Source organism: Acanthaster planci, linkage group LG07 (assembly GCF_054643075.1).
Source record: "Acanthaster planci isolate LZ-2023a linkage group LG07, COTS_SCS, whole genome shotgun sequence".
Classification (NCBI taxonomy): Eukaryota; Metazoa; Echinodermata; class Asteroidea; order Valvatida; family Acanthasteridae; genus Acanthaster; species Acanthaster planci.
This window is the reverse complement of record NC_141783.1, coordinates 6,819,629-6,832,869: the sequence shown is the minus strand read 5'-3', so window position 1 is coordinate 6,832,869 and position 13,241 is coordinate 6,819,629. Positions and strand designations below refer to the sequence as shown.

The following is a 13,241-nucleotide window of genomic DNA, read 5'->3' as shown; positions in this document are numbered from 1 at the left end:
TAGATTACAAACATTTTAGTACAGGGAATGGCTAATTAGAACACAGACCAATTAAAAGAGAGTTGTTTTTCACGTAGAGCTATGGCATATACTTTAACCCACAATAACACTCGTCTTCTGAAGGCCCATGCCTCTCAATAGAAGATTTATACTTGACGGTTGTATTTAAACAGAACCACTGAAGATAACCAGTTCCAAAACCCAGTTCAAACGGAACCACAGCCTTTAATTCCATCTCATGCAACCTGGGATCCCTGCCAATTTTCTAACGTGAATTTATGGGTCGATGCTACGTATGCAAACTACATCATGTGGTTCAAATTGAGCTCAAACACGCCTTAATTTTTCTCGACCTTATTTTACATAATCATCCTTTTAAAAAATTTTGTCCTCATATCTTTTGCCTAAAAACACTCTCAAAAGGTTTTGAAACTGTAATTACTTAAGAATCAATTTTTCTGTATATAAAATTGTAGTCACCTTGGGTACGAACTTACACTTGTTTGACAAGAAACGCAAGAAACTCTGACAACTTGGCGGACAATGAAAAGTCTACATAATCACAGGTTGAAGACAACAAAATGCATTCTTTAATGACAAAACCTACAGCTGATCGAGGGCGCATCAATGAAACACCGTGTCCGGAAGGCAATATTTTTATGGCACAATAGTATGGGAATACACCATGTACTTTTGGGTTGGAAAGTGGTCTCATTGCAGAGCTTGAGAGGAGACTAGTCTTCACGCCTTTAGAAAGCTTCCAAAAATGAAATGTCGGATTTCCCTACAGGAAAAAAATCTCCAGAGGTGCGATTAAAGCCTTTATTAAAGTCTGGTTACCCCAAAAACTTATTGCGTAAAAAAAATCCCACAGGAAGCAGAAATGAAGTCGAAAAGAATTAAAGTTTTTAACAGAACTTAAATGCTTATGTAAATCATTTTAAAACACTTGTAAACAGGAAACCTGGTCACCGTAACTTTTGAATTCTCTGCTTAAGCAGATTCAGGTAGACTAGTTTGCCCCACGCACCCAATGCAAACGCAGTCAGCGATTACTTTTTTCATTATCACTATTTTTTGAGGGGAAGTTCTAGTCCAGCTCTTTGAGTTAAATACCTGCCGCAGCACTAAGACTACTCTACACTTTGGTTCCTACTTCTAAGAATCATGATCTTGACACAAGTTGCCCTTAAATGCAATTAGCGTTTATACATTTGCAACGAGGAAGAAGGCGACGCCAAACGAAATTGTCTATTCTGACTGACGCGAATGGTTCAAAATAATACTAAAATAATTGTACACAGCCATTACCTTAAATGTCTGTATCTAATGTTGAACACTGGGAAAGGCATGGAAAATGGTTCGCCCAATTATAATGATTCAACATTTTTCTGTATCAACACAAAGGAAATCTTTCCTATCGATTGAGATTGGTTTTGAATTTGAGGCGTGAACGGAATAATGAAGTGCAAGTCTCGCTCTGCTTTGAACGGCGTCATCGGTAGGTCAACTTCATTACCAATTACATGTAGTTTCTCCTTTCCCTGGTATTCACTTTGTTGTTTAGCATCCGTTTGGCAACACCCCAAAACTGATTTGTGAACGGAAACTTTTGCTCGTGCTGTGCAGGCTTTTGTTTGCAATTTAATAATAATTAAATTAATGTAATAATAAAAAAGGTGTGCGGATGACCTTGAGGCTGGACAGCGAGCCAGGCGAGTTAAGGAAAGAAAAAAATCCAAATTTGAAAGAATTGTAGGGTCAACAAACAAATCAATTCAAAGGAGCAATAGTGAAACCATTGTTTTGGAGATAATGACAATCACATGGATAGGCTGGTCAGTAGTGCAGTGTACGCGCATATAGAAACTGCTTCTCTTCCCAAGAACCACGGATCTTCTCTCGATCAGTGGTGCCAACACTGGTTCGCACCATCCATTACGCGGGATCAGGTTTTACTGGAACCAACTTCAGATCCACGCGAAGCAGACAGGCCCTTAGCTTACATGCGCCTGTGGACCACGTTTACTGTGACGTCATGCTTACTCGGTTGCTGACATAGCGCAGAGGATGAAGTAATTGCTCATTTTATCACTAAAACCAAAAACCTCTGACAGAATAAAAATAAGAAAGGATAACTTGTGAAACCTTCCTTGTTCACGCTTCGTCACCTGCCATTTTCAACGATGTTTGCTGTCCAGCAGAGACCTGTCACCAAGGCACTCGGCCTGTTTTTGGCTGTGTTCCCGGTGCTTGGATCTGCAGGAAGCAACAACACGTGCAATGCCACTGCTTTTGGCGCAAAATGCGTGATTCACATAGGCGGTATGTTCGCTTTCCCCAACAGTCCTTTGATAGGTACGCAACAAGAGGTAGCGCAGACGGCACTTGACCACATCAACAGCTTGGACGGGATCCTAGACGGTTACCACCTGATCATGAGATGGAACTGGACTGGGGTAGGTGGTTTTTGACAGACTTTCAACGAACATGTTGACACTGAGTTCTATGATTCTACGTTTGATGTCACTGTCCAATCTGGTTAGGGAAAACGAGATTATGGAATAAGTTCAAAATCGAGTAGTGAAAAATATAACGCCAAAGACTCTGTGGAAATGGCATTCGGCTTTGTCTATCACGACGAAAATTGGGCGTTGTATAATGCAGCACTTTGTTTTCAAAATGAATCTGGAGGAAATCAAACAAAACAGGATACAACAAACGTCAAAGAATCTCGCCATTCAAAGATTAAGGATTCCTATTTTATCTTTTTAAATAATTAGTAAAGGGCATTTTGTTTTGAGTATGCACGCTTCTTGGGGTCGGTTAAAAAAGGTTTTGCTCTTCATTGAGTCAACATCCGTTGAAAAACCCCTGTGTATTTCTTTTGTTGCTCAAATAATTTGCAGAGAGCTGATCCGGGGGAAGGTTTACAAATACTGTACAACTTGGTCTACAGCGGACCTCCTGTGTCTGTTTTATGGGGCCCTCTTTTAATACAGGAAGCGTTCGTTGTCAACAGAGTGGCGGCCAGATACAACATAGTTCAGGCGAGTTGCAACGTGCTCTAGCTGGTTTGACCGTTCTGCTTAAAACACTGCATTACTTTGCTTGACTCATCTCAGAATCAGATGTACATTACGAAATGCTAAAGTGAACGTAAGTAACCAAGACAAGAAACTTTCTTGCAGCTATATTTCTCATCCTTTTCAATTTTAATTTCAAGGTTTTCATTTCCATTGAATTTTACTGCCTTTTCATCGTCATATCAACTTATATTTTCACAAATACTTTTTTCTCTATCCAAACATCTTGAAATTATAAATGTCCATATAGTTTACTAACGTTTTGTAGTGTTCTCCAACAATGGTGTAACGGGTGAGCTCAAATTTTAACACCAAATATAATAACCGTAGTGTCAAATGTTTAAATTTGATTGCCATATTTTCCTGACCTTCTGCTTGAAAAATAAGAATTTGACAATGGTTGTCACGCTTTCGATTCCATGTTAAAATGAATGATTTTAAAACGAACTTAGGCAAAATTAAGTTTGAACAGAAAAGGAAACCATATATTTCCAGCAAGGACTGTGAAGCAACATAAATGGAAGTGTATCTGTCTGTCTTTCTGTCTGTCTGAAACTCAGTCGCCTCTCTATTATAAACCGAAACGCTTTGATTGTTTAACGGACAGATTGGTATACCATCAAATCCAGCGTTAGGAGACCGGTCCGTGTATCCGTACACAGTCAGAGCCTACCCTAGTGATAGAGACCATTTCTTGGGCGTGGTTGCATTCATCAAAGAAATGGGATGGAAGCGGATTGCATGCATCTTTGAGGACAACTCCTTTTATCAGGCTGTAAGATAGTATTGCATTTTTTTGCACGAAACGAAAACTCAAAGGTATTTCTACACTTCCATCCACTTATGTAATTGGTCAATGCCAATTAAACATGTGGTAGGATAAGATGGATGATTTAAGCATAATTTGAACGGGTGCGTATAGGGATGTCCAGTGTTTACCAACTTGACTTTTTGAGGCTTACATATTTAAGAAAAAACAGCTGTAGCGTCACACTGCTTGAGAGCATCCGTACCCTCGGTTTTCCGAATGTTCTGCGGCCGCATGAGTTCAACATCATCTCTCAACCTCTAGAAAAAGCTATACGCATTTGAATTTGACGGGCCGTCGACATTCTTGAAACATGTTTGTATTCGTACTGTTGAAAGTTTTAAAAGAATGAACTCGAAAAAGTGGCGTTTGAAACCAAGCGTAAGATAAATCACCTACTCCTGTAACTATTAATTCGGTTACAAGCTGGCCCTGATCTAGGTGCGGAAGCAGGCAGTCCCATAATCCTTTCGTCACATTTAATTTTGAAGCATATGAAGAACTTGCGAGAAATGTTGGAAACTAATGACATCAAGATCGTGGCATCGGAAGGAATTAAGAATATCAACATGGTAGACATCCATCTTCAAAATTTAAAGGTATGCTGCACTCAGACAAGTTCTTGAATAAATGTCGATTGGAGGTTTTTCAATTTAACGATAAAAACAACAAAACCAGAAGCAGAGCAATAACAAAAGTACCACCACTGCATAAATTAGAGCCGAGTTCAAACAAAACAGGCCCATCAAAGAAGTCACAAGATGGTGTCACTTTCACGTTAAGGTTTTTAATGTATAGCTTTTTGCAAATGTTTTTCTAGCGGCAGGATGTCAGAATTATTTACACTGGATTCCCCAACATAGCGGCAACACTGAAACTCTTCTGTCAGGTGAGCCCATATGAAACTTGCATTGGATAGGCGTTCCTTCAGACGTGTGTGATATTGACTTACGTTGCAAAGTTATGTCACCGGCGCAACTGATGGCTTGAAATTCTATGAGGTACTTTAAGGTGAGCACATTTTTGAAGGGGCACTGAAAGAATACCCCTGTGCCCCCGTGAGCCCTTGTAATTACGTGACATGCATTGGCAATAGTGGTGTTGTTGCTTTATATTCAGTTTACGTGATCCAAATGACATCGACGTTTGATTAAAGAGAGGATCCGTTGATTAAAAAAGACATGGTACGCGTGATCGTGATGAAATTTCTTTTACACCAACTTGTAAATGATAAACCAGGCCTACATCGCTGGTTTGACGGGTGCAAAGTACGTGTGGATACCGCCTCTCCTTGCCAACTTTGTGTGGTGGCTCAACAACTCGGAGTCAGACATCCAACCTTGCACGGCAAAGCAAATCCTCGCTGCCGCTGATTCAGCGATCCACTTCGACCGCGGGCAGCGCTTTGTAGGTTTGCCGGGGCTTGACTTTAACGGCGTGGTACGTACAACCTGAAGTAGTCAAATGGGAAAATTAACAGACTGAAACAATAACAAGGTTATAGACAGAAGAAAGTGTCGAACTAAACTAGTAGGCCTAACCGTCCTTCAGGGCTTGGGCCGAATATTGCAACAAGGTATAACAGGAAAAGAGGAAAACTTGCTCCGTCAATCTTTCCAATGTTACAATGATCACGACAGATGGAAAGAGAAAATAGAGAAATGACTAAATTTAAACTTGTACATTGCTCCCTGTGAAAGAAAACTGCTACCATGCCCTAATTTAATTAATCGGCAGAACGCTTCTTCTTTTAAGGTTGGTTTAATACTCCACTGCTGTTTAGAAGTTTACTGCATGCAAGATTCCTTTGTTTTGAATAAAATCTAGTAATGTCCGGAAGTTTGTTATAAAAATAATTCATTTTAACAAATACTGATAATCCCAAAGAGCAATGAATTTCAGGCTTGCATGGATTATTTTTAACCGTACTGGCTGCTATATGTTTGAACTTTCTCTGTTATCATGTGGTGTGATTTGTGCACAGAAACCCTCGCAGGAGCATTACGACTACTACAACAATATCTACCCATTCAGTAGCAACGTCATACCGTTAACGTACGACGGCATCGTGTCTGTAGCACTGGCCCTGAATGCCTCCATAGCGGACCTGCAGCGTCTTCAGCCCCCTCGTAGGCTTGAAGACTTCAGCTATTCAGATGTGGACATGGCAAGGGTGATTTTACGCAACGCTGATAATATGGACTTCCATGGATTGACGGTAATCTTGTGCTTTGGTGGGAGGGGAGTTGAGGGGGGCGTAATGTGTCGATGGGGTCTCTCTGCGTTGCATGCCGAATTTTGTTTGCCCATAGCGGACTGTAATATGAACAGTCAGGATTCTCGTCCTCCAAGGTTGGCGAACAAGAGGGGACACACACGCGCATACACCCCTATATAAGAATACTTGTGGGGTATTTCATTTGTTCTCGTGTACAAAACTCCCACACAACACTGAAAAAAATTTCAAATCACTGCCATTTCAACCAAATTCAGTTTCCTTTCGACCGTATGGCCCTTGTACAAAATACATTTTATACATCTAAACTTCTAAACTCCTTACGTGAGCAACCACTTTGTGGCTATGGCGTACCGAAGTGACTACGTCATTGTGTAACTATGTAAAAAGGCCTTAGTGCAGAACCAACGCGTGAACCAGCAAGCGTGCGAGCTCTACTCGCTTTTACAGCACTTCCTGGTTCCAATTGACATCACATTCGTTACTCTTTTTTGTTGCATTCACGGTGTATAAGTTTCTACTATTCACTGGTTTTTGTTCTTCCCAAGCACAAACCCAGAGTTTGATTTCTTTTATAATAGTTCTTACAAGTGAGAAAATGGATGGTGATTTAAAAAAATGTTGGTATGATTTCGTGGTAGGGTCGAGTTCGCATTGAGGACGGACTACGGAAAGTGGACACAGTATACGTCGATCAGGCTCAAGGTGAAATTATCACAGTATTCACATTTCTTTTAATTTTTGAAAAAGAAGTTTAGCCTGATCAGCAACAATGAAATCCATACGCATTTTGCACCAAATAGCTATCGGCATAAGGGCTTTAGTTCCTTTTTTAGGAATTTTTTTAGGTTTTTTTTTTAAGAGAAAGCAACAAGCATAGGACCATAGCTGAACACTGAGGGTCTTTATTTCTTATTAAAGAAATTACACAAGTCATCAGTGCCGCTCAAGCATCAATACCTGTGGTTGTCTCCAACAGGGCATTGTAAAAGGCGTCATTTAGGGTCTTCCATGTCTCCCAGTCAATGAACCATACTAAATGGTCAAAAATACTCAAAGGGTGTGCTTTTTCAAATCCATTGAGACATTTTTCTGTTCTGTGTCTTTTTTACACAAAAAGAAACATTTCACACCTCTAAAACATTCCCAAGGTTTATCATTATGCTTATGCATGTAGTTTCTTGAACATCATACAAAGTGACAGATATTTATTTAAACCCTGACAGGTACAAGTTTGAATAACGTGATGCAGTACAACATAGAGAAGAAAATGTTGGTGAATTCAGGGATTTCGAGTATCAGATGGAAAGGTAAGGCTGAAATTTTGGTAAAGGCTTAGTTAATACTGAATGTGCACTCGAATGCAAGTTCTCATTATCATGTGAGGTATGAAATAGGTTACCGACATATAGTTGCATGTAACAATCGCTTTCACATAGAGAGCTCTAAAATTTGACAAGAAATCCTTGTTCTTTTGAAGAGTATCAACTCAAGGCCCCTAAAGGCGTGTCTAATATACACCAGCATCAGGCATAGTTACGTCCCCTTTAGTTTCAGTTTTCAGTTTCTCATGTTAATATATTGCGCGTTCCTGTGCCGCCTCTGTGTTTCATTTTGTAATAGTTCATCAAAACAAAAGGCAGTCCTTTGTTGTCACAAAACGTCTTCAGTATAAAAGAGACCATGTGCAATGTATTATCATTTCACATTGGAGACTCAATAATTCGGAATAATACACCCTGTAAAACTGTTTTCATGCTGTGGTAGTTTTGGTTTCTGTGTTTGTATTGCTTTGTGCTCGGCCATTGATACAGAAATTGTGCTATAGGGAAAATTATGTCATAAAGTGTAAGGGTTACATCGAGAAATTTTCCTGTGACTTGTAATCTCCGTTCAGGCGGCCATGTTCCTGTGGATGGTATAACACAGAGATCTAAGATCCTGGAGGTATCGTCTACCGTACGGGCGATTCTATTCTCCCTCACGTCGATCGGCGCTGTCTTGGCGTTAGGCTTCCTCTTCGTTAATGTCAAATACAAATACAGAAGGTAATACGAACCGAGGTTCTGACTTTATTATGCCTTAAGGGGTTTGGGGTTGGCTAAGGAGTTTGAACGTGTTTTAACTAATTCAAGATTGTTGCCATTTGAGAGTTGGTGACTTTCGCAAATGCAACATCAAAAGCAAAGAAAAATAGTTAGATGGATGTATAGAACCAGTCTTGCTTGAAACAGGCCTATGTACGACAATCTGTACAGGGATAGACCAAAACGTGGAGTCTTAAGCTAATGCCCAATGGCATATGATCACTGTGGCCCGATTTGTTTTAAGGTTCTAAACATACGGATGCCAATTTAATTACAAGAAAAATCCCATGATGATAGGCTCAAATTTTGTTACAGTGCCCTCCGCTGCGAGTAAGGTGCGTCTCTGCGTCTTCAAGTAATAGAACTGTTTTCCAGTTTAAACTCCTGATATTTCTCTTGTTTTTAAATTCCAGGGCCATCAAGATGTCGAGTCCTTCGCTTGGTAATCTGACTGTGGTTGGTTGTTTGCTTCTTTACGCCTCTGTCTTTGCCACAGGCTGGGACAAGACGAATTTGTCTGATACGGCTATCGTCGTCAAGTGTCATGTGAGTAATAAAGTAAAGAGGGATGTAGTCACACCAGAAAAATTACCGAATCTCGTTGAAATTCACTGAATCATCAGCCAATCCTGACCTGCTTTAAACCTCTGATTTCCAAATATTTCAAGACGATTTAAAATGAAAACCATGCCGAAGTTAGAGTGGATCTCACATTCACGTTCTGACATATTTTAAATGGACATATGACATATTTGTAATGGAAAACTTGCACATGCTACAAGTTTTATATGTGTAGATTCCATAGAACTTTGTAATTTAGATGATGTCGTCTTATTCATTCACAATCCCCCCGACAGTCCGAATGAGACTGGAAACCTTCTTTGGATCTACAACAACTGTTTTTATTTTTCAGCTGGAGAGGATTCTGATTTCCCTAGGGCTGTCATTTGCATTCGGTTCCATCTTCATGAAGACGTACCGCATACACGCCATATTTAGTCGTGCAGTGAAGAAGTTCAAACAAATTGTGAGTAATGTTTGGGAAAAAGCGATTTTGATCTAATAGGCATACAAATTTGTCTCCAAACACAATTATAATCTTTCTCAGTAAGATATTCGGCTTGGCCTATGATGAGGGGAAGGGCACGGTCTCCCTCATCATCGACTTTTCCGGCCTTATTTTGGCCCATCTCAGAACCTGGGTTGGCGGGAAAATTATACATTTTTGGCTGACCCATCTGGGAAAAATCCGTGCTCTGCAAAGAACAATATGTTTGAGTTTCACAAAATTGGTGTCAAAATGACTTCAAAAATGTTACTGAAGAAAATTCTAAAGGCTCAACTCCTGAATAAATACACTGCGGCGATATCAAGACAAATGTTGAAGGGGCAGATCCTTCAGCTTCAGCTTTCAAAAGAAATTAATGATGACAGTGCATGGTTTTGAAAATCAGCAAATGCGAGGCCTCAGTTTTGATTATTTTCAATTTAGGTAACAAAATGTCGTTTGTTTACTTTTTCTACCTGTCGCATTTACCCGCAGGATTTACCGGACTGGAAGCTCATTTGTGGTGTTTTCATAGTTGTGCTTGTGGATTGCATCATCTTTGCCGTGTGGATTGTCGTGGATACGACTACTGTTACCAGTCGATACCTTGAGCCCCAGGTAGGTGTACACGGGACATCCCTGGATATCGTAGCCACTTTTTGGCTGCCAATTGTCATCCTTGACGGAGGAGTTAATTCGCCGAAGTCCACATCCCAATAAATGTTCCACCAACAAAATGAGCGCCCCCATAAAACATGGCTCTTTTTGACCGACGAGGGGGGTGCAGCTGCTCAGAACAGACAGCCTTATAAAGCCCCAATGTTATTATTTACTTTGCTTTGTCCATGCAATCCTCGCCTTACAGCTTGATACAACCGAGCCCGAGAAGGAGATTTTCGACGTTCCTGTGATAAGGTATTGCAGCAGTGAGAATGCTCAGTACTTTACTATCGCCCTCTACGGCGTGAAGGGAGTGCTGTTGACCTTCGGTATTTTCTTGGCCTGGGAGACAAGAAACATTGCCGTGTCTCAGCTCAATGACAGTAAGAACGCAGAATTGAGTACACCTCTGTTCAGTCCTGCGTATTTTCTATTTAGGTCAATAGTTATTGGACCCTCAAATTGCAAAGCAATGGATTAATGCACAATATATGCGTATCATTTACACAGACGTTTTGGTTTTACTCATTGATCACTAAAGACACCACGTTCCTGTTTTGATGGTAGGTAAATACATCGCTGCGTCAGTGTATGTCGTTGCTGTGACCTTAACGCTGACAGTCCCAGCAACGACCGTACTTCAGGATGACGTCAATATAGCGTATCTTGTTCCCGGACTCGCAACTGCCATAGTCAATACAACAGTGCTGGGCCTGAATTTCATTCCAAAGGTAAAGAGTGTTGCCAATTCCATACCCAATCAAACACGATAACATGTAACCAATGAATACTGTTTCAACACCTTTTTAAAACTACAGTCTGATTCCTTGACTTTGCAAGGATTGATAGAAGCTGGAGTTGATTCTATAGACTAAGGAGAGGTCATTTTGCGATGATTTCACACTTACGAGCCTATCACATCACGCGCTCTTAAATTATTAAAAGGCCAGAAGAATTAAGGTGTATGAAAAAACCTATGACCCCGAGTGCAACCGATAGAGGGTGCAATTTTCTTAGCAACGAACGCTCCTCAGGTAGGAAAAGCACTTCGCTGGTTCACAAACGACTATGAAATGCAGGTGTGGCGGTTGCGTATAGAAACCAACAAAAATGAATACTCCCAACCAACAGGGCTCTTTTTCAATCGATAAAGGGATGCTTTTGCTCAAGGCGGATTGATCGCAGAAGGATTTCACAGTATCGTATGCGAAAAAGCATGGTGCAATGTAACAACGCAATAAATGGCTTCTTATTCTGAGCCACACAAGCTGATTAGAATTTCCTCAACTACTTCAGAAGTTATCATTTTGATGTTAAAGTGTTGTATTTCATTACCCCCTTTAGGTTTACCTCCTTGTAACGGCTGACGAGAAGACTATCAGTTTAAGTATGATGCAATCCACGGCTGCACACACTCGTCATTCTCTGGACAAGAAAAAGGTCAATAAGGACTTGCGAGACATTCTGAAACAGGTATGATATTAAACATCATTTTAAGTTCGTCTCAGATTTTTAACCAACTTGAGCATTTTTTTATTATGAAATCTCTCAAGAAACACAAACACCAAACTCTGCAGCCACAGTGAACTATCGGTATTCGATCTTCTGAAATGCATTATTATGAACACTTCGCTGGACTGAATTTTTTCTTCACGATCCTAACAAGGCTTGTTATGCTAAAGTCTGAGTCTAATTTACTTCACCGAACTAACCGATGATATTCCGAATTATTCAAGGAGATTATAAAGAAGCGGTGTTTCTCTTTTTAATTTTTTTAATACAGAAGAGAGAGAAGCTGCTGCTGTTGGCCGCAGATATTCCAACTGTAGACTCTGCAGATAACATTTAAATGCAGTTCAGGAGATCAAGCTGTGATTGGTCTGCGTGTGCACTTTCTCGGCATATCAAACTCTTTCTAAATAATTTTCGTGTTGTGGTAAAAGGCATTTTTGAGTACTTAAACTATGTATGTATCTTCATTAATTGCTATTAAAATCTGGTCTAAGAGCACGTTATGCGTTTCTTTGTGCAAGTTCACGGTGGAGAGTGCCACTAGTATACTTCGTAGTTGCCACCACAAAAGGTACAACAGGACAAAGTAATTGGGGTCAACAGGATCTGCACGCCCTTGTAAGGGAAAGATGGAGCTCGTAGTGGCGTCAGCCTTCCGATGACGGGGAGGAAGGGGGGTTGAGGGTACTCCCCAGCCGGGTTGTAGAATCGAGTTACTTGACTTGGACTCGAGTCGGACTCTAGTTGCTATTTTTGCGACTTGTGACTTGACTTGGACTTGCACATTATGACTTGTTACCAACACAAGTCGGAAAACTTGTCTGCCCAAGGCCATTTCTTAATCACTTGGCTGTGGCTAGTCTTGCACCTTTGTTCAGCAGTGCTTACGTTTTTCATTTGCTTCTGCAACTTTCCGGAAGAGCCAATCAGCAGCTTCGTTTGAGCCTTGTAACAAATATTCATATACGTTCATGACGGCACCTAGAATTGAAAACAAAAATGGCGTCCTGATCTCGAATTCCGAAACCTTCCGCGTAAAATGCCACGTTTATGTGGTTGTAACATGCCGCCTTCAAGAAACGCCAATAGATTATTTTTATGACAACTACCCATATTCAGATATTTGTTGAGCATTCATCCCAGAAATGTCCAGTTTGGGTGAGAAATTTGCCAAATGTGCAGTACTAAAGCGAGCGGAGACATCATACATCATGACGGTGACCGTACCGTGTTCGACAATTTCAATGTGCGACCATATGCAACATGGAAAACATTGAAAATGGCTACTCGGCTCTTGCCCCAGACTAGCTGCAGCAGGATATATTCGAGTGTTTAACTCAAAGCGTTTAAAAGAGGTTATATATGACATTGGTTGATGTTTCAGTTTGAAAACGTCGTTTGTATGGTGTGCTCTGACCAAATATACTTGTGACTTGACTTGACCTGTGATCAAATGACTTGTGACTTGACTTATTACTGGACCAAATGACTTTTGAATTGGCTTAGACTTATACTAAAGGACTTGCTCCCCAGTAATTTATAAAACTGCCCTTAGTACATTCAAAGAGCAAAGCAAATCAAATTACTCACAATGCCGTAACTAAGTGCACAGGTTGAGTTTTCATTTTCTTCTTTGTCAGATGGTGGAACTCTTTTTCCAAGGTTTCTTCTCTCTTACCTCACGAAACACGGAAAATGCTGACTAAAGTACCAGTCAAGGTTCAGCCTTGGGCACTGACTAGCGTTAATGCGCAGGCATTGATACGTCACAGTAGTTCCACACATAAAGTTATGTATTAAACTA

The 13,241-nt window shown here is 40.5% G+C and overlaps 1 protein-coding gene across 1 annotated transcript; it reads left to right on the top strand.

Moving 5' to 3' along the window:
- The first annotated feature begins 2,108 nt into the window (after nucleotides 1-2,108).
- Nucleotides 2,109-12,100, top strand: LOC110978573 (gamma-aminobutyric acid type B receptor subunit 2-like). The gene is made up of 17 exons (XM_087139502.1): nucleotides 2,109-2,459; nucleotides 2,910-3,050; nucleotides 3,694-3,861; nucleotides 4,386-4,493; nucleotides 4,715-4,783; nucleotides 5,134-5,334; nucleotides 5,879-6,112; nucleotides 6,772-6,835; nucleotides 7,357-7,440; nucleotides 8,028-8,178; nucleotides 8,631-8,763; nucleotides 9,131-9,244; nucleotides 9,761-9,883; nucleotides 10,131-10,308; nucleotides 10,493-10,656; nucleotides 11,270-11,398; nucleotides 11,709-12,100. Exons 1-17 carry the CDS (start codon nucleotides 2,187-2,189, stop codon nucleotides 11,772-11,774), a joined length of 2,400 nt encoding a protein of 799 aa, XP_086995628.1. The 5' UTR covers nucleotides 2,109-2,186; the 3' UTR covers nucleotides 11,775-12,100.
- The last annotated feature ends 1,141 nt before the right edge of the window (nucleotides 12,101-13,241 follow it).

Excerpts from the sequence above, each read along its gene's own strand:
- LOC110978573 (XM_087139502.1), top strand. The coding sequence starts at position 2,187 with ATGTTTGCTGTCCAGCAGAGACCTGTCACCAAGGCACTCGGCCTGTTT. Across the intron at positions 3,051-3,693 it reads CCAGATACAACATAGTTCAG|ATTGGTATACCATCAAATCC; the intron begins GCGAGTTGCAAC and ends TTTAACGGACAG. Across the intron at positions 3,862-4,385 it reads ACAACTCCTTTTATCAGGCT|CATATGAAGAACTTGCGAGA; the intron begins GTAAGATAGTAT and ends TTAATTTTGAAG.